At 51.2% G+C, this 23,481-nt stretch overlaps 11 protein-coding genes across 11 annotated transcripts; 4 read left to right on the top strand and 7 right to left on the bottom strand.

Annotated features, from left to right (window-relative positions):
- Positions 1–266: 266 nt before the first annotated feature.
- On the top strand, positions 267–2,567 carry An09g06610 (uncharacterized protein; the record flags this gene model as incomplete). The annotated part of the gene is made up of 3 exons (XM_001393939.3): positions 267–1,002; positions 1,072–1,530; positions 1,591–2,567. The coding sequence occupies 3 exons, from the start codon at positions 267–269 to the stop codon at positions 2,565–2,567; spliced, it is 2,172 nt and encodes a 723-aa protein (XP_001393976.1).
- Positions 2,568–3,104: 537 nt separating this feature from the next.
- On the bottom strand, positions 3,105–3,507 carry An09g06600 (hypothetical protein; the record flags this gene model as incomplete). Its single annotated transcript, XM_059749906.1, has 2 exons — positions 3,105–3,165; positions 3,260–3,507. 2 exons carry the CDS (start codon positions 3,505–3,507, stop codon positions 3,105–3,107), a joined length of 309 nt encoding a protein of 102 aa, XP_059601477.1.
- A 777-nt stretch (positions 3,508–4,284) lies between these two features.
- sspB (heat shock protein sspB-Aspergillus niger) lies at positions 4,285–6,492 on the bottom strand (the record flags this gene model as incomplete). The annotated part of the gene is made up of 2 exons (XM_001393937.3): positions 4,285–6,132; positions 6,232–6,492. The coding sequence occupies 2 exons, from the start codon at positions 6,490–6,492 to the stop codon at positions 4,285–4,287; spliced, it is 2,109 nt and encodes a 702-aa protein (XP_001393974.1).
- A 2,371-nt stretch (positions 6,493–8,863) lies between these two features.
- On the bottom strand, positions 8,864–10,617 carry An09g06580 (uncharacterized protein; the record flags this gene model as incomplete). Its single annotated transcript, XM_001393936.3, has 3 exons — positions 8,864–9,157; positions 9,222–10,223; positions 10,300–10,617. The coding sequence occupies 3 exons, from the start codon at positions 10,615–10,617 to the stop codon at positions 8,864–8,866; spliced, it is 1,614 nt and encodes a 537-aa protein (XP_001393973.1).
- An 856-nt stretch (positions 10,618–11,473) lies between these two features.
- An09g06570 (uncharacterized protein) lies at positions 11,474–12,829 on the bottom strand (the record flags this gene model as incomplete). Its single annotated transcript, XM_059749904.1, has 4 exons — positions 11,474–11,555; positions 11,658–11,843; positions 12,399–12,709; positions 12,779–12,829. 4 exons carry the CDS (start codon positions 12,827–12,829, stop codon positions 11,474–11,476), a joined length of 630 nt encoding a protein of 209 aa, XP_059601476.1.
- Positions 12,830–12,928: 99 nt separating this feature from the next.
- On the top strand, positions 12,929–14,728 carry An09g06560 (uncharacterized protein; the record flags this gene model as incomplete). The annotated part of the gene is made up of 8 exons (XM_059749903.1): positions 12,929–13,062; positions 13,184–13,306; positions 13,355–13,464; positions 13,704–13,785; positions 13,881–13,962; positions 14,234–14,430; positions 14,567–14,595; positions 14,679–14,728. The coding sequence occupies 8 exons, from the start codon at positions 12,929–12,931 to the stop codon at positions 14,726–14,728; spliced, it is 807 nt and encodes a 268-aa protein (XP_059601475.1).
- Positions 14,729–15,167: 439 nt separating this feature from the next.
- On the top strand, positions 15,168–16,898 carry An09g06550 (uncharacterized protein; the record flags this gene model as incomplete). Its single annotated transcript, XM_059749902.1, has 3 exons — positions 15,168–15,230; positions 15,367–15,545; positions 15,635–16,898. The coding sequence occupies 3 exons, from the start codon at positions 15,168–15,170 to the stop codon at positions 16,896–16,898; spliced, it is 1,506 nt and encodes a 501-aa protein (XP_059601474.1).
- An 80-nt stretch (positions 16,899–16,978) lies between these two features.
- An09g06540 (uncharacterized protein) lies at positions 16,979–17,751 on the bottom strand (the record flags this gene model as incomplete). The annotated part of the gene is made up of 3 exons (XM_059749901.1): positions 16,979–17,098; positions 17,147–17,273; positions 17,375–17,751. The coding sequence occupies 3 exons, from the start codon at positions 17,749–17,751 to the stop codon at positions 16,979–16,981; spliced, it is 624 nt and encodes a 207-aa protein (XP_059601473.1).
- A 787-nt stretch (positions 17,752–18,538) lies between these two features.
- Positions 18,539–19,851, bottom strand: An09g06530 (uncharacterized protein; the record flags this gene model as incomplete). The annotated part of the gene is made up of 3 exons (XM_001393931.1): positions 18,539–19,453; positions 19,521–19,544; positions 19,627–19,851. 3 exons carry the CDS (start codon positions 19,849–19,851, stop codon positions 18,539–18,541), a joined length of 1,164 nt encoding a protein of 387 aa, XP_001393968.1.
- A 364-nt stretch (positions 19,852–20,215) lies between these two features.
- Positions 20,216–21,370, bottom strand: An09g06520 (uncharacterized protein; the record flags this gene model as incomplete). Its single annotated transcript, XM_059749900.1, has 2 exons — positions 20,216–20,558; positions 20,640–21,370. 2 exons carry the CDS (start codon positions 21,368–21,370, stop codon positions 20,216–20,218), a joined length of 1,074 nt encoding a protein of 357 aa, XP_059601472.1.
- Positions 21,371–21,873: 503 nt separating this feature from the next.
- On the top strand, positions 21,874–23,088 carry An09g06510 (uncharacterized protein; the record flags this gene model as incomplete). The annotated part of the gene is made up of 3 exons (XM_059749899.1): positions 21,874–21,929; positions 21,987–22,369; positions 22,580–23,088. 3 exons carry the CDS (start codon positions 21,874–21,876, stop codon positions 23,086–23,088), a joined length of 948 nt encoding a protein of 315 aa, XP_059601471.1.
- Between the last annotated feature and the right edge of the window lie 393 nt (positions 23,089–23,481).

Below are 23,481 nucleotides of genomic sequence, written 5' to 3'. Positions count from 1 at the left end.
TGTAAATAACTCGGCATGAAATGGCTTAGCTAATCATGGTGCGGGGTTCTCAGATGCTGCATCACGTGGCGATCACCCAATGCCTGATGATGACATAACGCAGACAAACCGACCAGGCATCGAACGAACGTCGCTCCTTCAGAATGGAATGAATGCGTGTCTCCTGTTTTCTCAACTACAATCACGGACTGCGTACCTATTCGATGCCTGGCCACTGCAAGGTCTCTGTTGAGTTGCCGCTGTGACTTCTGCTTCTTTTCCCCACCATGAGACCTCCAGTGCCAGATGTTGCGCTGCCTCGATCTCGCAAGGCCTCCATCGAACAGCAGTGGATCGATCCCCGCAGTGCCGCCCCCGCGACCTTCTTTCTGTCCCGCAATCACGGTCTCGACCACGATGACGACCTCTCCTCTGATGAGCCCGATGCCTCCAGGACGAGTATGTACGGAGTACAGAGCCTTGAAGAAAGTATCCTCCAGACTAGTCAAACTGCGTCCGTGTCCCAGTCAGATCAGATAGTTGGTAGTAAGGCCGCCGGAGTGGAACCGATTTCCACCTCTCAATCTCCCAACCGCGACGATAAGGAGGACGATGACGACCAGCTTTCCGGACTCAACCGCCGCAGGTCTACGCTCAAGCCCCTCGATACTATTCATTCTAATAGACTGGATGCCTCTATTACCTCGGACCTGATCTCTCCCCGGCCCTTCACCCCCCTGAATCTCAGCAACCCCGACGACCCTTCATCTCTCCCTAGCAGTCCCAAATCTACTTCGAACCAATCTATGCGCCACCTAGATGAGATCTCGATCACGGATGACTTGAGTAGCCAGGCGGTTGCCTCTGGAGAAGAAGACGATGATGCTCGATCTATCCACAACTCAGAGCACGATAGCACATCCCAGTTTATCATGCCAAGCATCAAGATGCCTAGTCGGAGACCCTTCACATCGCGCGGGAAGTCACTCGGAAGGTTCAAAATACTTGTTGCGGGCGCTTCTGGTAAGTCCTCTTATCTTCAAATTCGTAGTGTCTGTGATCCTGCGGAGTGCGTGCTGACTGATGCTGCAGGCTCTGGGAAATCATCTCTCATTAGGTCGATCGTCCAGGCTTGTGAGGACATTGTACATGTAGACGACTTTCCACCTACCGATACCTCGACACCGTCGCGGACATCTCTTACGACGATCCAACTATCTCAGGCACATCGACTACCGTTGTCAACTACATCGGAGATCTACGCCAGTACCAAGCCGTACCCATCCTGGTGGTCAGACTTGGAAGACTCACGCGTGCTGCGCCGTAGGAGAAGTACAGGTGATGTAGTTCTAGAACGCAATATCTGCTTCGTTGATACACCTGCAACTTCGCTGAGTCGCACCGGACAAGTGGATGCCATCATACATTACATACGTCAACAGCTATTCCGCGCAACAACAGCTATTGATTCTTGCAATCACGACTTCCAAAACCTGCTTGCAGGGCAGGGTGGCACCCAAGTTGATGCTGTACTTTATCTCGTCTCTGCAGGTATGTATTCTCGGTTAGTTCGCTCTCGTTGATTAGATAGATGAGCTCACGTATTATCAGATACCTTTGTGGCAGACATGGAATGCATCGACTTGCTATGCGAATGGACCAACGTCATCCCTCTGATATCCAAGGCTGACTTGTTGGCTCCTGAGCAGATCTCTGCACTTAAGTCGGGGTTCCACAAGCATACGCAAGCCACTCCGGCCAAGCCCTTCCTTTTCGGAAACACAGGTCCTGGGGCAGATGACTTTGACGGACAGTTGCCTTTTGCAGTATCCTCGGCCAAAACCAGTGATGAAGATGTTATGGATGCTAGCACTTTAATGAGCCCCGACTATGTCCAACCCCTGGTGCCCTCCGAATTGACTTTGTTAGTCCAGAGGTTATTCGACGCCGAGAATATCATTTGGATGCGACACTCAGCTGCAAAGAAACTAGCCCAACAGCAACGAGAGCATTTCTGGCAACACCCAACTCGCCAACCTAGTACCCAACCAATTAATCATGGCTCAAGCCGGGGTTCGCCCAGCTACACTATGGCTCGGATAGCAGATCACACGCGACAGGAAGAGAAAATGGCCCGTTTGCAGTTGGCAAAGTGGGCATCTGAGTTGCAGCAAAGCCTTAAGAATGAACGAGAGAGATACGCTGCCATGGCAAGGGGCGAGCGTGCCATCTGGCTCACGGAACGGTTAGGCGAGTGCGTAGTAGACGGATCTCTGGTCCCCATTACACAAACGCCAGGCTTTTGCGGACTCCGAGCTCCCTTGGAGAAAGCAAGCGGGGGCAGTCTTCTTGTTCGAGCGCAAAGTGGGCAGAATGTAGAGTATCGCCTTGCCCGGATTCGCCCGCAAGACCCTCTGGGACTTGTCTGGTTGTCCGAGGACCTCAAGCGGCGGGGCTGGGCCATCGTTCAGATCGTGGGCTCCTTTGGAGTTGTCGGGGGGCTGGCTCTTTGGCTTGCTAAAGCATGGGGACTATCCTCGCGCAGTCTGTCTGAATGGCATTTTGACTGGTGCGGTTCGACTGATTGAGTGATCCAGCCCTACTTACTTGCTAGGGTGGGTAGTTCACACTCGTATCCCCTCATTATCCCTTTTTACTCTACTATTTCCTATAACCCCCTCTCCAAATCATCTATAAGAGCTGGGAGACACATATGTTCTTAGGGCAATAGGCGTCAACTGGATTGACTCGCATGCAAGCAAACCCCGGCGTTTCCACAGACACATTTTCACCTTCCCACATCTTTTCATATCTCCCCCCCCTCTCTCTCTTTTTCTCTTTCACCGTTTCCCAACTCTCTTTCCATCCACCCAATATTCATTTCTGGCGTTTTCCCACTGCATACAACTTCCCCTCAGGTCACATCTAATGAAGAAATGTGCTCAATGTACTCACGAACCACAACACAACTCACCAGGGAGGCTAGGTGCCTAGTTCATCCCGTTTATGTGCCTCCTTGCTTGATCAAATCTTTCTTCAGGTAGCTTACAGTCAATCAACTCGTAATATGGACAAAATTGGGAATATTTTATTTCCTAAGAAATCTCAAAAGTAGTACACATAACTTATGGTACTATGTAAGCCGGGCCAATATAGCCATAACTCGGGTTTTCCACTGGTTTCGACCTAATTCAGGTACTACCGTGCGGCGTCAATTGATACCAAGAGAAAAAAAAGAATTTTTACTACCCACCTTCATATACATGCATACACTATTTACTGTCTGTCATATATGTCAAATACAGAGTGTACGTATAGTCTCATAGTAGTAGTAGTAGTAGTAGTAGTAGTAGTAGTAGTAGTAGTAGTAGTAGTAGTAGTAGTAGTAGTAGTAGTAGTAGTAGTAGTAGTAGTAGTAGTAGTAGTAGTAGTAGTAGTAGTAGTAGTAGTAGTAGTAGTAGTAGTAGTAGTAGTAGGTGTTAGTGTAAGTAGTTCTTCCCCTCTCCTTCCCGTCCTCTCCTCTCTCATAAGATATCTTCCATATGATAAATTATATGTAGTATGCGTATGCCTACTACTGTGTATGGTTTAGAATACTATCACTGCACGGTGCAACTACTGCTAAATACTGCCAATTGCAACCTAACCTAGTCGACAGCGACCTGGGCTGATTTGACTCACTGCTGATGAACTGGCCTTTTTCTTTTCTTTTTTTCTGTTCTTCAAAAAAGTTATGTACGTGGCTACTCATATATAGATAGCTGTAGCGTCATAGTAACACCACCTAAGGATGCAGATGATTAATGACTACTAGAAGAAATGATTGGATTGTTGATCGATCATTATGCAAACACACACACACACACACACACACACACACATATATATGTAGTGGGAAGAGTTATCAGAAAGGGATTACTACTGCTATGTTATACTACGACCGTCTAGGTTGAGAGCAACAAGTTGAACAGAGAAAGCTTTTATTCTCAAGATAAGTCTACCATACTGACACCACAAGCGTATCAGACGGACTGTATTTAGGTTGGGGGTAATAAACGCTCAAAACGCCGAAAGAAAAAAAAGAAAAAGGTAGAATTCGTAATTCAGTAATAAAGAAAAAAGACAGAAAAAGGATCAAAGGAAAAAGGGTTCCTTTGCCGTTCCGATTAATAACGCAATATCGTTCAATGAATATTAGATCCCTGATGCAAATACCGCTGGAACAGTTTCCGGGTCATCACAAATCAGTTACATCTCATTTCCATTTTGCTCGAAAAGAAGATCGTGACATCATGCGGTCAACATTTAGTCAACCTCCTCCATGGAGCTCTCGGCAGCGGCGGCGGCAGGGGCAGCCTCCTCAGCAGCCTTCTCCTCGGTGGTCTCAGCCTCCTCGTCGATGTTCAGACCAAGGGAGACGAGCTTGTGGATGCGCTCAGCGAAGCTGGCGGGCTCCTCAATGGTGAAACCGGAGACCAGGAGAGAGGTCTCGAAGAGCAGCTGAGTGATGGACTTGACAGTGCGGTCACCCTCGCCATCGGCCTCAACCTTCTTGCGGAGCTCCTTGATGATAGAGGACTTGGGAGAGATCTCGAAAGTCTTCTTGGAGGACATGTAAGAGCTCATGGAGGTGTCACGGAGGGCCTGGGCCTTCATGATACGCTCCATGTTAGCGGACCAACCGAACTGGCCGGTACGGATGGCGCAAGGAGAGCCAACGAGCTTGTGGGAGACAACGACCTTCTCGACCTTGTCGCCGAGGATGTTCTTGAGGCTCTTGGCGAGACCCTCGAACTCCTTCTCCTCCTTCTCGCGCTCAGCCTTCTCCTCCTCGGACTCCTCAAGCTCGAAGTCCTTGGTGATGTCGACCAGCTTCTTGCCGTCGAACTCCTTCAGCTGAGTGAAGGCGTACTCGTCAATGGGGTCAACCAGGAACAGAACCTCGAAGTTCTTCTGCTTGAGGCTGTCCAGGAAGGGAGACTTGGCAACGGCCTTGATGGACTCGCCGGTGATGTAGTAGATCTGCTTCTGGTGCTCGGGCATACGGGTGACGTAGTCGGTAAGGGAAGTAGCCTCATCACCAGACTTGGTGGACTGGTAGCGGAGGAGCTTGGCCAGAGTGGGACGGTTCTGGGCGTCCTCGTGAATACCGAGCTTGATGTTCTTGCTGAAGGCAGAGTAGAACTTGTCGAACTGCTCGCGGTCCTCAGCGATCTCAGTGAAGAGCTCGAGGGTCTTCTTGACGATGTTCTTCTTGATGACCTTCATGATCTTGTTCTGCTGGAGAGTCTCACGGGACAGGTTGAGAGGAAGGTCCTCAGAGTCGACAACACCCTTGACGAAGCTGAGCCACTCGGGGATGAGGTCAGTGGCGTCATCGGTGATGAAGACACGGCGGACGTAGAGCTTGATGTTGTTCTTGGTCTTCTTAGACTCGAACAGGTCGAAGGGAGCACGCTTGGGGACGTAGAGGATGGCACGGAACTCGAGCTGACCCTCGACGGAGAAGTGCTTGACAGCCAAGTGGTCCTCCCAGTCGTTGGAGAGGGACTTGTAGAAAGCAGCGTACTCCTCCTGGGTGATGTCGGCGGGGTTACGAGTCCAGATGGGCTTGGTCTTGTTAAGCTCCTCCTCCTCGATCTTGCTCTCCTTGACAGTCTTGGTCTTCTTCTCCTTCTTCTCCTCTTCCTCATCGACCTCCTCGATCTTGGGCTTCTTCTCGTCACCCTCTTCCTCCTCCTTGGTCTCAGCCTCCTCGTCGGGGACCTCCTTCTCGGTCTCCTTCAGGACGTGAAGGTAGATGGGGTAGGAGATGAACTCGGAGTGCTTGCGGACAACCTCCTTGATGCGGCTCTCGTTGAGGTAGTCGGTCTGCTCATCCTTCAGGTGGAGGATGATCTTGGTACCACGACCAAGCTGCTCACCCTCGGTGTCCTGGGTGAGGGTGAAGGTACCACCGGCAGCGGACTCCCAGATGTACTGCTCGTCATCGTTGTGCTTGGAGATGACGGTGACACGGTCGGCCACAAGGTAGGCAGAGTAGAAACCAACACCGAACTGACCGATCATGGAGATATCAGCACCAGCGGAGAGAGCCTCCATGAACTGCTTAGTACCAGAGCGAGCAATGGTACCGAGGTTGTTGATGAGGTCCTAAAAAAAGCCCACAAAGTCAGAATTCACTCTAATCGTAAGAGGGTACCGCTCAATGGCAGAAGAAAGAGCGGGGAGTGATAGGAAAGAAAAACTTACAGCCTTGGTCATACCGATACCGGTATCACGGATGGTGAGGGTCTTGGCCTCGGCGTTGGGGATCAGGTCGATGCGGAGATCCTTGCCCGAGTCGAGCTTGGAGGGGTCGGACAGGGACTCATAGCGAATCTTGTCCAGAGCATCGGAGGCGTTGGAGATCAGCTCACGCAGGAAAATCTCCTTGTTGGAGTAGACAGTGTTGATGATGAGGGAGAGGAGCTGAGAGATCTCAGCCTGGAACTCGAAAGTCTCGGCAGACATGGTGGCGGTAGGAGGAGAGACTTGGTTTTCTAAGGAGGGGTAGGGATGTCAGTAAAGAAGGAAAGAAGAAGAAGAAGCGAGACAGCCAAGCTCCTTCAGATGGTTCTGAAGTGGAGAATGAAAAATGTTGGAAATCAGAGAAGGGGAATTGGAGTCTCTTTATATTTGTTGACAAAGAGGGAAGGCAAGTAAAGGGCAGAAATTTCTAGAAATCCCGTCTTGCCTCCCGCTGAGCCAGGTTTGCACGCAAACGATAGTGGCTGAGTCAGAGCTCCAGGTGGGGGGAGGGAGGGACAGTTTTAGTGTATAGTAAAGTTGAGTAGTACTGACCTAAAACGGTTTGAAAGGTGTGGAGGTTTGATGGGAGGGCAAATGGAGCAAAGTCACGGATCACACAAGATAGATAGGAGGAAAGGAGATTAAGAACTGCCCACGAGGTGACAGAAAGAAAAGGGAGATAGAGGTAGAGAGAGAGGGAAGAGTGATTAGAGAATAAGAGTGAGAGGAAGAGAGGAAAGAGAAAAAATAGCTGATGAACCGAAGGGAAAAGGCGACGGGGCGGGACCTTAATGTTCTCTGGGCGGACCGTCACAAAATTTCGGTGCGGCGTTTCTACGGCGATCCAGCAACTTCCACCGATTCCATGCTGCTCCTCCCACTACTGTGTTACTCTCCCAAGTCCCCAAGCTTCTTCTCCCCCCCCAGCCCAGGATGTTCCAGCGCCTTCCAGCTGCGGGATCTAGATGCTTCTGCCCACACCTTGCCAGGCACTAACCGGCCCTGTTTCTCCCCTTTCTTCGGTGCCTGCCACCCCCTACTGGTTGAAGGTCCAGTGGTCATGCTCGTTGAGTAACTATCTAGCCGTAGCCATGGGAATTCCCCGATCCGATATGGTTATGCCAGGGGACTTCCCCAGATGTCTTCATGCTTCTTTTTGCTGGGCGATAACTTCCGGGGGCGATCTGGCTGCCTGAGGCTCACTATCTAGAACGTTCCGCTCTTCTGCTCCGTCTCCTTCCCCCTCCATTCACGGGTTCCCAGCCAATCCGGAGCCGCAATCACTCTGACCGCTTTGTGCCCTTTCATACATAGTTACTTTACTTACGAACGTTACCACGGCTACCATCGAGTACTACGCCGTACTAGTAGTTACTACCTCACTGGATTTCAACTTTCACTGTATGTCACTTCAGTCAATGTTGTTGCCCTGCCAGGCATGCCATCTGGGAGGTACTCTAGACCCACCTAGTATTTTCGAAATAGCTACAGGTATTAGATATCTACATAGTTGCTAGTTAGCTTGCCTCCCTTGATCTCTCTAGGGGTTTTAGGAATCATCAACATCAATTCGTTACTGGGACCATTGACTCACACCTTACCCCCCCCAAAACCCCAAAAAGCCTTGCATGCTGTCTACGCTACTTCGGCCAACTGGGGACCTTGAGCACCCTTCATTGCTCCCTGAATACCGCCAATTACTACAACAAGGGCATCTGTCATTAGCGAAATTTCTGTGTTTGATTGTTTTCTGTAGTTGTCTTCGAGCTTTTTTTTTTTTTCTTCCAGTTTACTCCATTGTGGTTGCACATTTCGCAACAACATCATCCTGAGCCAACACCGCCCGCTACCCACTGCCACCGTGGCCCTTGCCCCGAGGGAGCTAAACCCCCCAAGAAAGCACGGCACACGACCTAGGGAGACGTAAAATAATGAAAAAGAAACATTCAAGCAAGAAGCCATCCATTTACACTCCTCAAACATGACGAGGCCGGAAATAGAAACAATGAACCAGAAGCCAGGGAAAGAAGTGTAACTAAGCAGGAGCCAGGACTAAGAAGCCAGTGATGGACAGCGACGGTCGTCAACATGGTGGGAGATGTAGATGAAGAAGATGGGAGGTCAAAAGCAAGAGATAGAGATGAAAGAAATATGGGCATTCAGCTCGCTATGCTAAGAAGATAAGGAGCCATCAAAGAGGTAGAGAATAAAAAAAAAAAGAAGAGGTCATGGCAACACAGGAAGAGGAAACCAAAGTCATGATGACGACCAAGCAAAGCCCAGTGAGAAGATGATAAGAAAACTTTTCCAACCGCTAATATGCACTGTGACAAGAGGGCCACATAACACATGTCATTATCAAAGTAAAGGGGGAGAGTAATACATGTCCTGGATCGCCGTGAGCATCTAAACCCGTATACCGTCTCAAGCCAGGAGGAAGGGCTAGGAATCATATAAGGCTTTGTAAAGAGGGGAAAGAAAAGAGAAAGAATGGGAAAGGAACGAAGCCGTCAAGGTCGCTGATATGACCGCCGCTTACGTTCGATCGTCGTTCTTCGTAAGACGTCAGAGGTATTTTGGTTAGTGAAGGTGCTTAAGCAGTCTGAGCCTGGTTGCGACCCTTAGCGTTGACGTTGCCGCCACGGCCACGGGGGGCAAAGCCTCCGCGACCCTCGCGCTGGAAGCCTCCGCGACCCTGGCTGCCTGCACGGTCACCACGACCACGACCGGCACCACCGCGGCCCGCACCGTAGCTTCCGTTACCGAAGGCATTGGTACGAGGGCGACGCTCCTCCACGTAGATCTGCTCGGTTCCAATCTGGTGGGGGTTGGCAGCAACAGCGGCGGCATAGCCCGCGGCATCACCGAATTCGACAAAGGCGCAGTTCTGTATGCAAGGTTAGCTTTTCCTTCTCCGATCCGAATCATGGGTGCATTAAGAGCTGGCATACCTTAGCACGGCTCACATCGAAGTGCTTCAGCTTGCCAAAGCGAGACAGGGTCTGCTTGAGCAAGCTCGCATCGACCTTCTCGGTGACGTTCTTGATGTAAGCGAGAACATTCTCCTCACCCGCACGGGACTGAGTCTTCTTGTGATCATGGCCCGCAGTCTGCCAGCCAGAACCATCAGTCGAGGAAGGCTGGCTGGACGCGGCCTCGGGGGCGGCAGCGGCCGCGGGAGCAGGAGCAGCGGCGGGGGCGGGGGCCGGAGCGGTGGGCTGAGCAGAGCTGGCAGCGGGAGCAGGCTTTACCGGAGCAACGGGGACAGCGGGAACAACAGGCGCCGAGGCACCAGACTTGGAGGCGATGGTGGCCCAAGTCTTAGGGACCGCCCTAGCGGGAGCACTCTCCTTAACCGGAGCAGGAGCTTCCTTCTGCTCGGGCACAGGAGTGGGCTCGGGAGTGGCGGGCTTCTCAGCCTTGGGGGCCTCAGTCTCAACCGGGGCAGCAGCTTCTGGGGCAGCTTCGACAGGAGTTTCCTGAGCTGCGGTTCCATTGGTCTGGGGAGCATCCTCCTTGGCGGGCTTGGCCTCAGCAGTCTGCTCGGCCTCCTCGAGCTTCTCATCGACCTGAGCCGCAGCAGGCTCACTGTCTACCTGGGCCTTCTCGGGCTCCGGGACAGTTTCAGCCTCAGGCTGTGCAGGCTCTTCAGCAGCCGGCTCCTCAACCGGGGCAGCAGGGGCAGCAGGAGCAGCAGCAGGAGCAGCTTCTTCTTGCTCGATCTCCTCCTCCTCATCGACAAGATACCGGAAGATGTCGTTGAGAACATAGTAACCGTTGGGCTGTTCCGCCAGCACGAAAGTCTGCACAAACTTGCGGGAAGGCTCGGAGCGGTTCGAGATCTCGCCAATCACAGAGATCAGGATGTTGTCAAATGAGGCCTGAGAGTCGACGTTCAAGACACGGACCTTGCAGTCTTGGAAGTCAAGCTGCTTGATCTTATCATTGATAGCCTGTGACGACGATGTCAGCAAAAATTAGACTTTACTAGTCAGGGATCTATCCCAGGGAGCGGAGATATCAACGCACCTTCTGGCCCACAGCAACCTGAACGGTTTCAGCTTCGGTGCCAAAAACGAGCTGAGAACGCCGAGAGTAGAAGAGGTGAAGCTTCTCCGGACTGCGGCTCATGTTGGTGTAGTACTGCTCCACGAAGTACCAGCCAACCTCATCCTTCGAAATACCATTCTTCTGGTCATTTGCGGGGGCGTTCGAGGGAGTAGAGGAGGGCGCAGGCTGGAAGCTGGCCGCGCTGTTGACGTTTGCGGGGGCGTGGGTGAAAGAGTCGGGGTAAGCGTGTTGCGCAGGGTAGCCGCCGTTGATAGGAGCCTGGGTCGTGTCGGCCATTGTGAAATGAATGAAACTTGGAGGCTCAAGAAAAAGAAAGAGAAAAGTCTAAGAGAGAAGAGCCGAGCAAAGAATATGTTGGATACGAGGCTAGGCTTGATGCGGCGAGGGAAGGGAAAAAAATCTAGTAAGAAATATTCCCCGACACTGGTATTTGTCAGTGCTTTTGAAGCTTGGACGTATATGGCCATGGCTGAGAGTTCGGGGCCACGATTGCAGGTGAAAAATGAGGGACTTACAACGTAGATTGTGCGAACGAATTGCTCCTCGAAGGCGCAATGAAGTGAATCAGAAAGAAAAGAAAAGATCAATGAAAGATAGAAAGGTGGCGCGTCGAAGTCGTCGAGGTGAATAACAGAAAGAACCTTGTGCGATTCCGGAATTGAGTGTGCGAGGAAAAGCCCGAGGCAACAGAATCGGAAGGGAAAAAGCACGGGACGAAGAGAGACGGAGCTTGATTTAGGAGACCAAGAGGTGGAAGCAGATGAAAAACTGGCTGAGGATGAGAATTGCAAGGAAAGATGAAGAGGAAGATGGGGGGGTTTGTGTATGTGTGGAGGGTTGAGAGGGGTGGTAGTTAGTGTGTGTGTGTGGATGAAGAGTGGTGAGGGAAGTTAAGTTTGGGGGAGTGTGGTAAGTAACAGCTAGTAGTAACAGGGTGGACGGAGAGAGACACGAGAGGTTGCTGAGAGCAGCAGCGCAGAGGGAACCGACTTTGAGGTCAAGGCCAGTCAAGCCGTTCGTTTTTGCTGGTGCAAAATCCAGCACCGAACCAGAAGTGCCCGGCGCTAGTCCTCTTCAGGACATGTCGCGCTTGGCCCCGAATTCACCGCCTGCTACTTTGGGCTGATATGATTCACGGGCGCATCTCGTCGATCGACTGGACGACCGCGATCAGTGACAAAATGTGGGTGGCAGCAGTGGTGGCAATATTGGAGCTGAATAGGACCAATTACTCCAATGGATCAAGATTTACAGATGGTGGGACTAGATTTACATGGAAGTTATGAGGCTGGCACTTAGATAGCAGTAGTACACACTCTGTAAACGAAATCGCTGTCGGATCTTGTGTTGATGACGCAGTGGAACAATGCGGTAGGCTAGTCCATTTGCCATCCATGATATCAGCATGCGGTGGATTTAACCCCCCCAGACCGGGCCGTTCATTGGCAATGATGCTGGATCCTCGGCCGATAGCTGTTTTACTACCATATCTGATGCACCGCCTGTAATAAAAAAAGCACATTTTCTTCACCATTCTTCATAATATGTATCGGAGTTCGGATTCTTGCTCGTTCCGGTTGGAATATAGACAGTACAAATTTAGAGCCGGGCACGAGATAGATAGATCACTGGCAGATCTCGGATTCGTATATCCAATCATCGGTGTGCTCCTTTGTCACATAGCAAACGGAACCGGCACAGTACCACGCCCCCTAACAAACATCACACAATTATCCCAGTAATCAAATAAGCAGATGGCTATCAGACAGTAAATTAGGGTTGGTACACGCAGCGGAATCGCATTAAATCAGAAGTGGATAGCTGGCTCAGAAGGGGGGTATGATAGACAGGTAAAGATAAGCTTCTCATCAAGAAAGACGGGTATCGAACTCGGTCATAGAACCCGCCGCAGGGGAAATCTGGCAAGCCGGGAAAAACATGCAACATTAGAACAGCCGTGGCCCAGGTGGCCATGGGGACAGGGAGCAAAAGGTCCAGTAAGGTATCAAAATGCAATCTTTCGGTCAACACCACACGACACGTCTGCAACAACTCACGGGGCTTCCACCGCCGCTTTTTCGTTCAGCACGGGCTCTCGCATGACAGCGTCCTGGCTAGTCATTCTACGTCCAAGGGCGCGCTCCACCTTGGCCCCCAATGCCAACTTGCTCAAGTTGTCGGTCTTCTCCGGGGTAGGAACGAAACGCTGCTTCAAGAGGGGCTTGTTTTCCAGGCGCTCCAGCCCATCACGGAGATTGTGGAAATCGGCTAGTCTGGGGTCTCCAGCAGGCAAACCTGCAAAGGTGGTTTCCGACGAGGCGACCGTAGGGGCTTCGCTGACAGTCGAGAATCGCTTGGAGGTACGGGCCTATGATCGAATCAGATGAAATTGCGACGGCGATAAATGTGCGTGGATATCGCACGTAAGTAGACTTACCGACTGGGCCATGATGGGTCTCTCAGACTCTAGCGATGTATGTCTAGCCATGTTCACGATGGTGTAGGATGCGGTGGGTCGTATATTGCGTGCAGTTCAAAGCGTGTGCAGAATAGTGGAACAACAAAGGCTGCGAGGCTTCCCAGAAGAATGTACGTAACCTGTAAGATAGGATTGTACCCCGGTCAGCGAAGCGAGAACTTTAAGAGGCACGGATATCAAAGGAACAACTGCAACAGGACCGAAGAGACACAAGAGCCAAACAAGCAGATGGGTCGTCCACAGTCGAGAAAATAAAGGAGGGAAAAAAGGTAAGGCAAGGCATCAATAACTAATCGGGATATTTTTTTTTCTGGGAAAATGATCCCGAGTGATTAAAGACGCTGATTGAGCCAGGATCAGCAGGGCTGGAGAGAAGAGGGGTTCTCACCTTAGAACATTCAATTCCTTCCAGGGTCAGTATGCAATCAGTATAGGTCAAAGGGGATATCTGATGTGGGCAAGATCAAAAGAGGAGGAAGAGGAAGAGTAAGAGTAAGAACGAGGTCCCTGATGAGAGTGTTGGACTGCGCGCAGCCGTGCCATGCATTCGACTCAGGAGAGGCCGGGGGCGAAGGAGGCGGATGGGGTGGGTCACCGGCAGGCGCCAAAACGCAATGCTGATAAAATCTTCTTCCTCGTCGACGGTCGGAAAGGATTGGAGGGGATTTGTCGTTTTGACGGCTTTAAGGTTTTCTTGTCCTGATTTCCTCCAAAATCCCCTCCTTTGCCCGGATCTGTATTTTATCTCGTGGTGAAGGAACCTTGTGGATGTATGGTTCAAGAGATAGAAGAGTTGATATCTAGTGGTGGGATACATAGTATGGTTCCAAGCCCGTTTCTCTTGTTTCTCCAGTAATCTAGTGTCTAGTGCAGTGGTCGGCAGGGACACAAAGATGGGTATGCGACCCATCTGGAGCCGGCCTAAACCATCGCAGGCAGCCTGAGACACCGGACTATGTTGGGACGTCGGCGGCAGACACGAGCGCCATCACCAAACAGGGATGCTTGCGCGCCCGACGGATTGATCGTCATGCACTCGAAATTACGGAGTATACTTGAGGGTATTGGCGATCGGCTGGCTGAAAGGAGCAGACCAAATGGAAGTGGATGCATCATACCATACCAGCTGCCCCTATTTTCAGGTACGTACTGAATAGGTGGTTATTGTGTACCAGTTCAAGGCATGCAAACTAAACTAGATGCTTGCTTTTTCTTGAGTATCCTGCACACGTTCTGATTCATTATCCAGACTGAGAGAACAACGTCTCTCTTACAATGCCACAGGTGGTATCCTAGCTATATCTATATAACACTAGTTCAAGTAGTTAAAACAGCGGGAATTCCACCACTAGGATTATTGATCCCAATTCTTTATGGAAACTAACTAGATAACTATTCACTACCAGTGTTCAGGCCCTTCCCGGCCAGGCCCGCCACGTGCGGGCAAGTGGGCAGCCACGCGGATTTAACGATGGCAGCAGCAGCGCATCTTCACCCACCAGTGGCCCCCATTTCCTTGGTCCTGAACCCCAGCAAACCTTCTCTACTCCCTCCCCTACTTATCCCCGGTCTCTTCCGTGCAGACTCAACTCAATAGTGGCTGGCATACAGTAAGTAACATGTGATGCATGCTTTTCTTGTCATGACATTCCTTGTTTCGTGAGTAGCAAGAAAATTGGTTTGTAAGACTGCAAACGATGTAAGACATGCATGAGTGATTGACTGATTGCTCCGTCCCGTCTGAAGGATCTTCAACATGCACGACACCGCTGCCGGTTGTTGAAAATCAAAACGCGAATATCGTTTCTTGGTTGGCTACATGTGCGGGATTTGCTTGCACACTATCACGGTGCTGGAGGGGAAGATCTGGCTGACTTGCATGGAGCGGGAGTGGTTCTCCGACAGTGAATTTCCGTCTAGGGCAGTCCACTAAGTAGGTGAACTAGATGCTGACCGCTGATAAACTCGGTGGATAAGCCCGTTGCTTTATAGTTCTGATAGCTAGATAAAAATCTTATCTAGATGACTCTTTGGCCACTTAATTTATCTTCAATCTGTCAAAGTAATCTATTTATACGAGGATTACTGACTGCTACCATGACCCCCTATGTACTACGAGTAATCTCAAAGCGGGCGCTAAGGCGGTATCCCCGTAACGCCGGCATTATGGAGCTACCCCTCGTCTTTTTATTCTCGAAAAAAACATCGCAGGACGTCATCATATCCCGTTGACTTTGCAGCTTCCCATTTGTTTCTTATATTTTAGTTTAGCATCCACTGTGATTTATATTTCTGGTATCGAAACATTGATCTAGCGGGAAACCCTGGCCTCACCTGAGCGCTGAAAATGCCGAAACCAAAGTCTTTCCTCAAGGAATCTAAGTCTAATAAGAAAAAGGCGACCCAGCGGGTATGCTCAAATGACCCTTCGATCACGAATACTGTCCCTCTAACTCTACCCCCCAGGCCCCGGAAACTGCAGATGAATACTTAGCCCGTGAGCCACCCAGAATCCGGATTGAATTGAATCACCTGGTCAATTTCAGGTCATATGTCGCCGTATAGCTTACCAAGATGTCCCAGTTGGTGTCGAGCAGGAAGAGGCCGGAGAGAAATGGCGCGCCGGAGATGCAGCCAAGTCCCTGCGCTTCTTCATGCGCGCCATCAATACCTACGATGAAGGCTTGAGCAAACATCCCAGTGCGTTTGACCTGGCATATAACAAGTACGTCACACGTCATCCAAATTCATCGTTGCCTTATCTACTCGTTATGGACGCGTCCGTCAGTAACCTTAGTTACTGACATCTGATAGAGCGAGAGTTCAATATGAAATCACGCAACATCCCAAACTAGCTGCTCAGCTGTCTGCGCCACTATTGGACGTCCTGCGAGTAGCGCTTGATTCTCACAGAGCAGCGCTTGACCTGGAGCAAGACAATGCAGATGCGCTTTTCAACACAGCCCAAGTACTCACCAGCATTGCCGAGGCGTTGACTGAATCCAAACGCCCATCGGATGACCGGCTCTCTCAGGCAGTAAAGCTTTTGCAAGAAGCCATAGAACTCTTCCAACGTTGCCTAACTGTACAAGAACTCAAGTACACCGAAATGCAGGAGCAGATCAACCAGATGACGTCCGGCGAAATGGACCCTGCTGAAACTCAGATGCAAGATACACCGCCAGAACTGCCACCTGCGGACGAGTCGAAGTCGTCAGACCAGCAAGAACAATGGGCTGCTATTGTTGAGCCCGTGACTAAGGACACACTCGTCGACACAGCTGTCGCACAACTGGAAGCCATCACAAGCCTCTGTAACCTACTCACGTTCAACCCTGAAGAAGGTGTCACTTGGGTAGAAGAGTATTCATCAGAGCAGCTGCAGAAACGAATCTCGGCATATGTCGAGGGGTCAAACAGGCACTACGAGGCCAATCTGGCTCGTGCCAAGTTCGCCTGCTCCCTGAATGAAGTCCTGTACAGAAGCGGACGGACCGAAGTTGGAACATACTCCGAGGAAGTTTCGCGAGCTTTCGGTCCTGATCTGGATCTATCCAACGACCCAGATGGCCTGTGCAGCAAAGCAGATGCGCTCACTTCTTTCAATACGGCGCTCACAGATCTCCCTCCGTATGAGCCGGAGGCCTTTATGAAAGCGCTGTCCCTTCGATGGCAATCCCTGTCCGCTGCCTTGGACGCATTGAGCAAAGCGTCCAAACTCCCCAATGCTGAAAACCTGCCAAAGATTCATCTGGCCAGAGGAGACGTGGAGATGGGTAGGTGGAGGCTTGGCTTGGCTCCGTGGGACTATAACATGGCCCGAGATAACGCAGCTACACTGCTGCGCAACGCCCAGACTTATTACCGTGGTGCAGCAGCCTTGGCGAAGAGAGACGGTGCTGCGGACGAGGAACGAGATGGAACCTGCAAGGAGGCCATTGCTGCTGCACTGGCAGGCCAAAAGGACAAACTCCAGCAGCTCCGGAAAGCTGCGCCCAAAGAGCTGATGCTCGTTGCGGAGGATGTGGTCGAAGACGGATGGATGGGTCCCGGTGATATGGAGGTTTTGTTGTCGTAGTCATACTATACCCCGATCCATTCGAACGTTGAAAGGGAGGGGGGCTGTCCCCGCCATCGTAAAAATCCCAAGCCACCAGATCAGATCTCAGATCTAGCCTTAACCTCTCCATCCATCTGCGCAGCTTCCTGTCGAAGCTGATGCTCACTCGTAAACTGCGTCGTCGCGGCTGCAGCACCCTCCAAATCAGCAACCACAGCCTCCAACCCCGACAACAAACTTTCAATCTCAGACCTCTGCGCCTGGACCTTCTCAGCCAACTCCGCATTCTGATTCTGCACCGAATTAATCTTCGCATCCAAATCCGCCTGCGTCTCCATCAGATGCGGCAACAGATGCGCTTTGTACAATTCCTCCGGACTTAACGTATGCGGCCTACCAAGCACAAATCATTCCAGTTAGCCATCCATCATCCACAGGCCCCCAATGTAATGATGCCAAATAGCAAAAAAAGGAATAAGGAAGGGGAGACATACGCAACACTATCCCCACCGACTCCTCTATCCTTCCTAACCTTCGCCTCCCCAACCAACCGGTCCAACTCATTTAACTGCCTAACAGCATCCCTCTCGGCCAGAATATCCTCGAACTCGGCCTTCGCGCTCTCCTCCAACTTCGCATTCAACTGTCTCCACACGCTCTCCAAGCTAGCCGGGACATGTTTCGCCGGCGTCGGAAAACACCCGCTGAAATTCGCATACGAGTTCGCGCGCAGCGTGCGCGCGAGCGCCTTGTCGAAAATCTCTTGTAGTTTGGAGGCGCGCGGGCCTGGTGTTAGGGGGACCGGCGCGGGAGGAGGTGGTGAGGGGGAGGCGCCTGGTCTTTGGGCTGATGGGTTGGGTTCGGTGGACATGTTTACTTTCGCCGGTTGAGGGTTTGAGGTGGTTGAAGAGTTTCGATTGGGGTGCAGTGATTTGTTATGCTGAGCCTTAAGTTCGTTTCAAGCTCCTTTGTGTTGTTGTTGTTCGTGGTTGTAGGATTATGGAGAATAGTAGATTGATGATGGGATTGGAGGACGCGCCGGAAGACGCGCGCGACTATTAATCACGTGATAGATATAGATCCCGCCAGAAGACCGGAGTACCTACATATATTACAGAGTTTAGGTACCTATAAAGTAAGATGTGTAGGCTACTGTATATTTGTAGTGTTTAAATCAGTTTGAAAAATATAAGGATGGTCCTTATTGTAAGTTGTCTTTTCGTGGCGAGCCGAGATTAGCTACTGTGTTCAACTTGGTTGCGTGGAATGTTAGGGCTTATATCCGGCACTGATAAAGGCTTGTCAGGATTGATTTAGTTGTCTGCGGGACAAGATATCGTCGCTGCTGCCCCTGCGCTTGTAATAAGCTACGATAATGGAAGGTAATAGAGAGCAATAGATAAGTATAATGGCCAAGTTTATCTACGAGATGCCATCGGTTCTCTGGGTCCATATGCAACGCAAAGAAAGCAGAAAACAGCAAGAATCATTCGAATGTCCTCTCAGGAGTCAAACGCCGCGCTCCCCATTCTAAAACCGAATCCGTTGCTCGTCAAGCCTTCCACGAGGAAGCAGATGAACGCAAGTCAAGGTAAACGATAGGCTGTACATGATGAAAACGAACTATAAGGAAAACAGAAACGCATCAAAGGAAGAACTCAATATGTTTGCTGTGGGGGAACCATGCCACCATACGCCCCAGCCATTTGTTGTTGTTGCTGCTGCTGCTGTTGCTGCAATTGGGCCTGCAATTGCGGGAGATCGCGGAACCAGGGGTGATGCAGGGCGTCCTGGGCACTGATCCGCATCTCTGGCCGGAGCTGGAGCATCCGGCTCAAGAGATCCAGACCTAGGGGGTCAATCTGGGGGAGAATGAGACTGAGATCCTGCGTCGCATATACGTGGAAGTTTGGCTTGTACTCCGGGAGCTGGGAGATGCCGGGCCATGAGCGTTCCGAAGGGGTTCCCATCAGGCGGAAGATCTTGATAAGCTGGTCTTCGTTGGTGGTGCCAGGGAACAGAGGACGGCCAGTGTAGAGTTCCGCCATGATACATCCAGCAGACCAGATGTCGATGCTCGTGTTGTATGTGCGGCTGCCCAGAAGCACATCTGGGGCACGGTACCACAAGGTCACGACTTCGTTGGAGAAAGTATTGACGGGAATGCCAAAGGCGCGGGCTAGACCGAAATCTCCAAGTTTAAGTTGTCCCTTCTTGTTGATGAGGAGGTTTTGAGGCTTCAGATCGCGGTGGAGGACGCGGTTCTCATGGCAAAACGCAATGCCCTTGAGAAGCTGGTGCATGAATGACATGATTGTGGCTTGGTCCAACTGGCCGCGGTCGGCGCGGGTATCCATGTACTTCTTCAGATCCTTGTCCATGTACTCAAAGACGAGCATGAGTTTGTTCTCCGTGTGAATCACATCATAGAGCGACACGATGCTCTCGTGCTTCAGCTCCTTCATCAACGATATTTCTCGAATGGCGGTAGATGGCGTTCCCTCTTCAGAATCGAGATGGATCTCTTTCAGGGCGACCAGCTCGCCAGTCTGGCGATTGCGTCCCTTGAAGACCTGCGAGAGGGTGTCAGTACATAGTGCGATTTAAGAGGATCGGCCGTGCGGAGGGAGGGGTTCGTACGGTGGCATAGGTGCCTTCTCCAAGCTAGAATCAGCAGTTAGCATCACAAATCTCTCATTTGATGGGTGATATCTTGGTAGACAGTAGGGAAGCCATCAAAACACACCTTTTCCAGCTGCTGGAACGAGCTGGGCTGCTGCTTGTCCATGGTGGTCGATGGTGCGACGGTGGTACTCTGCGCAGCAGGAGTTGGATGAGAACGAGAGGTGGAGCGTGGGTGATGAAAGAGAAAAGTCTTGGGAGAGGCCAAGTTAGAGATGAGATCCAGATAATCGGCGGTTGGAGGTTGCAATGTCCTGCTTTTTGAGCGGTCGCGACCGTCCATGTCCATGCTGATCTGAACCGGCGAATGCAGAGCCCCGCGCTGGAATCGAACAGCGGACGGGCGGCTGACTGGCCCGCCATCACTTTGTAACTCGCCTTCTCCTACTTTGCTGGTCTCCACTATCCCGGCGTCTATTACATGCCTATCTTAGCTCGCCGTTGCCAATCATTCTGGAGTGCCTATAATTATCTTTTCTAGAGTATTCCATCTGATGGATACAGTTACTTTGAAAATAGTAACGTCTCCAATAATGCAAGCTTGGATTCAACTTTTATCGCTTGTACATATACTATGATGCTTATCTGTAAGCGGTTCATACACCTCACCGCCATCTATACATCACATCCTTTTTTCAATCTATACATGGACCCTAATGATGAGTAAGTGAAGGCAGTTGTGCTGCCACAGGGCCTAGAATATCCTGGGACGGGAGACTGCAACGGACATGCCGGCATACAGCCTCCGTCTCTTGTTCCGCCTTGCTAAAGAGGATCGACTCGTTCCGGACACCTCCTATGTTGATGATGCCAATCGGCATCCCTCGTTTATAGGCCCTTTCCACTAGGCGCCACGCCGAGTATGTGGCGAGACTGCTGCCCAGGACAAGGAGCCTGCCCGCATCATCGATGGCCTCTTCTGCACCCAGCCTGACAGCTGGGTCGATATTCTCTCCAAACATAATGACCGCCGGCTTCAGAATTCCCGCCGTAGAACTTGGAAGCCAAGCCCCATCGCGCTCTACCTCCACACGGGATTGGGACCCATCCTGCAATCGGGGTGGCTTCTCCAAGCACGTCGGACATGCTGGATACCGAAAGGTCGAATAAGGGGCCTCCGGTAAATCTACATCGCCATCCGGGTTGATTTTCAAGCCCCTCCGTCTCTGCTCCTCAGGGTTGTCTGCGTTCAGCGCGCCAATATCGACCATTTTCTTGAGGAACTCTGCCCAGGCGGGGTTCAGCCGCTCGAGCGATTGCTGGAACTCGTCTCGCGGGACTTGAGTTCGACAATTGATGCAGACGGCAGAACGCAAGTAGCCGTGGAGTTCGAGTGTGGGTAGTTCTGGATGCGCGACAGAATGGAAGGAGTCGACATTTTGCGTCACCACTGAACTAATATAGCCTTTCGTACCAATGTCTTTGATAGCCCAGTGCGTCGAATTTGGCTTTGCCTTTAGGAGCCCCGGCCACCCAATGAAGCTTCGCGCCCAGTATCGCTTGCGGAACTCATGGCGAGCGACGAACTCGTGGTAGTAGATCGGCCGATACGTCTTATTTGTGATGTACGTGCCATTCTCACCCCGATAATCGGACAGGCCTGAAGCTACCGAGATACCAGCGCCTGTCAAGAGCACTGTCTGGGAATGCCTGCCTACATCAACGCCGCGCAGGTACGGCGACGGTGGGGCCGTCAAAAAGGCTAAAAGCGCATCAATGGCACCTGCGACCGTGCGAGCGGACGGAGGGACAATAATCGGCGGAGGCAGAGGGCCCGTAAAGGGAATCCGAATTGCTGGAGCAGTCATTGAAGCCACATGATTGATGGATGTTGAAGCTTCGAGAAGGCTGGGTTCAGATGGGCGCTGGTTGATCATCGACGTCACGGCTTGACTAATCGGTCACATGATGTACACAGTCCCATTGAGTGTGAAATGGATGGTCAGACTACACGGGGCCAAGTATTACTTGATCAGATAGTAATAGATGACCAGAAGGCCCAGAATGTACGATACAGAGCATTGCGGCCGACAAGGAACAAAGCGTCCCCAGCCAAAAGAAGTAAAAGTGGAAGCAAGTCGATCTGGGTGTCCATTCTTGGTCTAGACTGAGAGGAGCTACCCCGGATCGTCCCACGTGATCTGCACCCTTCGCAGACTCTGCGAACGTCATCGCCGGCCATCTGCTTCATTCCATCAACGCGTCTTTGTTTGCTGTCGACCGGTTTTGCTAGCCTCTTCCTGTTTAGATTATAGAGTAGAGCATTGATTGGGAAAACGCCCAATCGCTCTCTCGTTCGCACCGCCCGGACATGTTTCCCGCAGTCACCGGCAATATAGATCTAGAGGCACTGAGTGGCATATGTGGGTATGTTTATGCCAGAGTATGCTAGAATTGGACATGTTCAATACTGATCACTGATAGATCCATCTCGATTGCGTGCTGGGTGGTGGTCTTCTCCCCACAGATCATTGAAAATTTTCGTCGCGGCTCAGCTGATGGCCTTTCGCTTCTTTTCCTCATCGTCTGGCTTGCCGGCGATGTGTTCAACATCCTCGGTGCCGTCCTGCAGGGCGTCCTGCCAACCATGATAATTCTCGCGGTGTACTACACTTTAGCCGATGTGGTGCTCTTAGCACAATGCTTCTACTATCGGGGATTCACACTGCGCGACGAACCATCCTCGCCGCCGCGGCCTGTCTCTCCCATCACAGCAGAAACTTACGACGAGGACACTGAGATTCCCTCCCCTGTCGTGCCTCGGAAGCCCACAGAGCGCACCGCGTTGCTTACCTCCAAACAACGCAGTGCCTCTTACCAGGCTCCTTTGGACACTCGTAGCCCAGCATCATCGGCTACCATCACTCCTCACCACCAGCCCTTGCTCGCCCATCGCCGTCACTCCGCCTCTTCATTTCTTCATACGACCGTCGACGGAACTCACCTCTCCCCAGTGACTCCACTCGTCGAACCAGCCAAGCAACCCCGTCCCCCTCGAACCCTAACACTGCTCCAAGCCACCTTCTTCAACGGTTCGGCCATCATCCTCGTCTGTGCCGCCGGCATCCTGGGCTGGTACATCAGCCAAACGTCATCACTCTCATCGGACAAGAATAACAACAACAAGCATAAAGACAGCCCTGATGACCTGAAAATGGACACACTAGGCCAAGTTTTCGGCTACCTCTGCGCAGTCCTGTACCTCGGTTCCCGCCTCCCACAGATCCTCCTCAATTATCGCCGCAAGTCAACAGACGGTGTTTCCCTGCTCTTCTTCCTCTTCGCCTGTATCGGCAATTTGACCTACGTCCTTTCCATCTTGGCGTATTCGCCTGTGTGTGAACGCTCGCATCATGGTCGGTGTCGATCTGATGAACTGGCATCGCTGTATGGTCGATATATCCTGGTCAATCTGTCTTGGCTGATTGGGAGCTTTGGCACGTTATTGCTGGATATGTGTATCTTTATTCAATTTTTCTTGTACCAGGATGCGAATGGGGGTGAGGTGGATGCAGAGGCGAGGTAAAATATTCGCATGTGGTTTACATTTCTCTCTTGTTTATTCTCTTTTCTTGACTATGCCTCTGGGAAGACATAAAGAGGTGTTGGGGTTGGTACTTAGGGATTGCTTGATTTATAATGATTTATTCTGAAAACGCTTGCGTGCTATATGGCCAGGTTGCTATGCTACTCTTGCTCATGTGATTGGCGTTTGATTGGATCGGAGTTGCTTTTCGTGTATATAATTATTTATTATCTTATACTATACTTGCTTCTACATCACGTGTATCATGTAGTAGTCTACGTATCATGTTTATAAGGTAAGTAATAGCAGAGTCTCGACATCTTGCAATGATTACCATTACACAAGTAAAGCAGAGCTAAGCTAAGCTACACAAAACAAGTAACTAGCAAGGGA

Source organism: Aspergillus niger, assembly GCF_000002855.4.
Source record: "Aspergillus niger supercontig An09".
NCBI classification, from domain to species: Eukaryota; Fungi; Ascomycota; class Eurotiomycetes; order Eurotiales; family Aspergillaceae; genus Aspergillus; species Aspergillus niger.
Note: the sequence above shows the minus strand (reverse complement) of the source record. Positions and strands in the feature narration are given on the sequence as shown.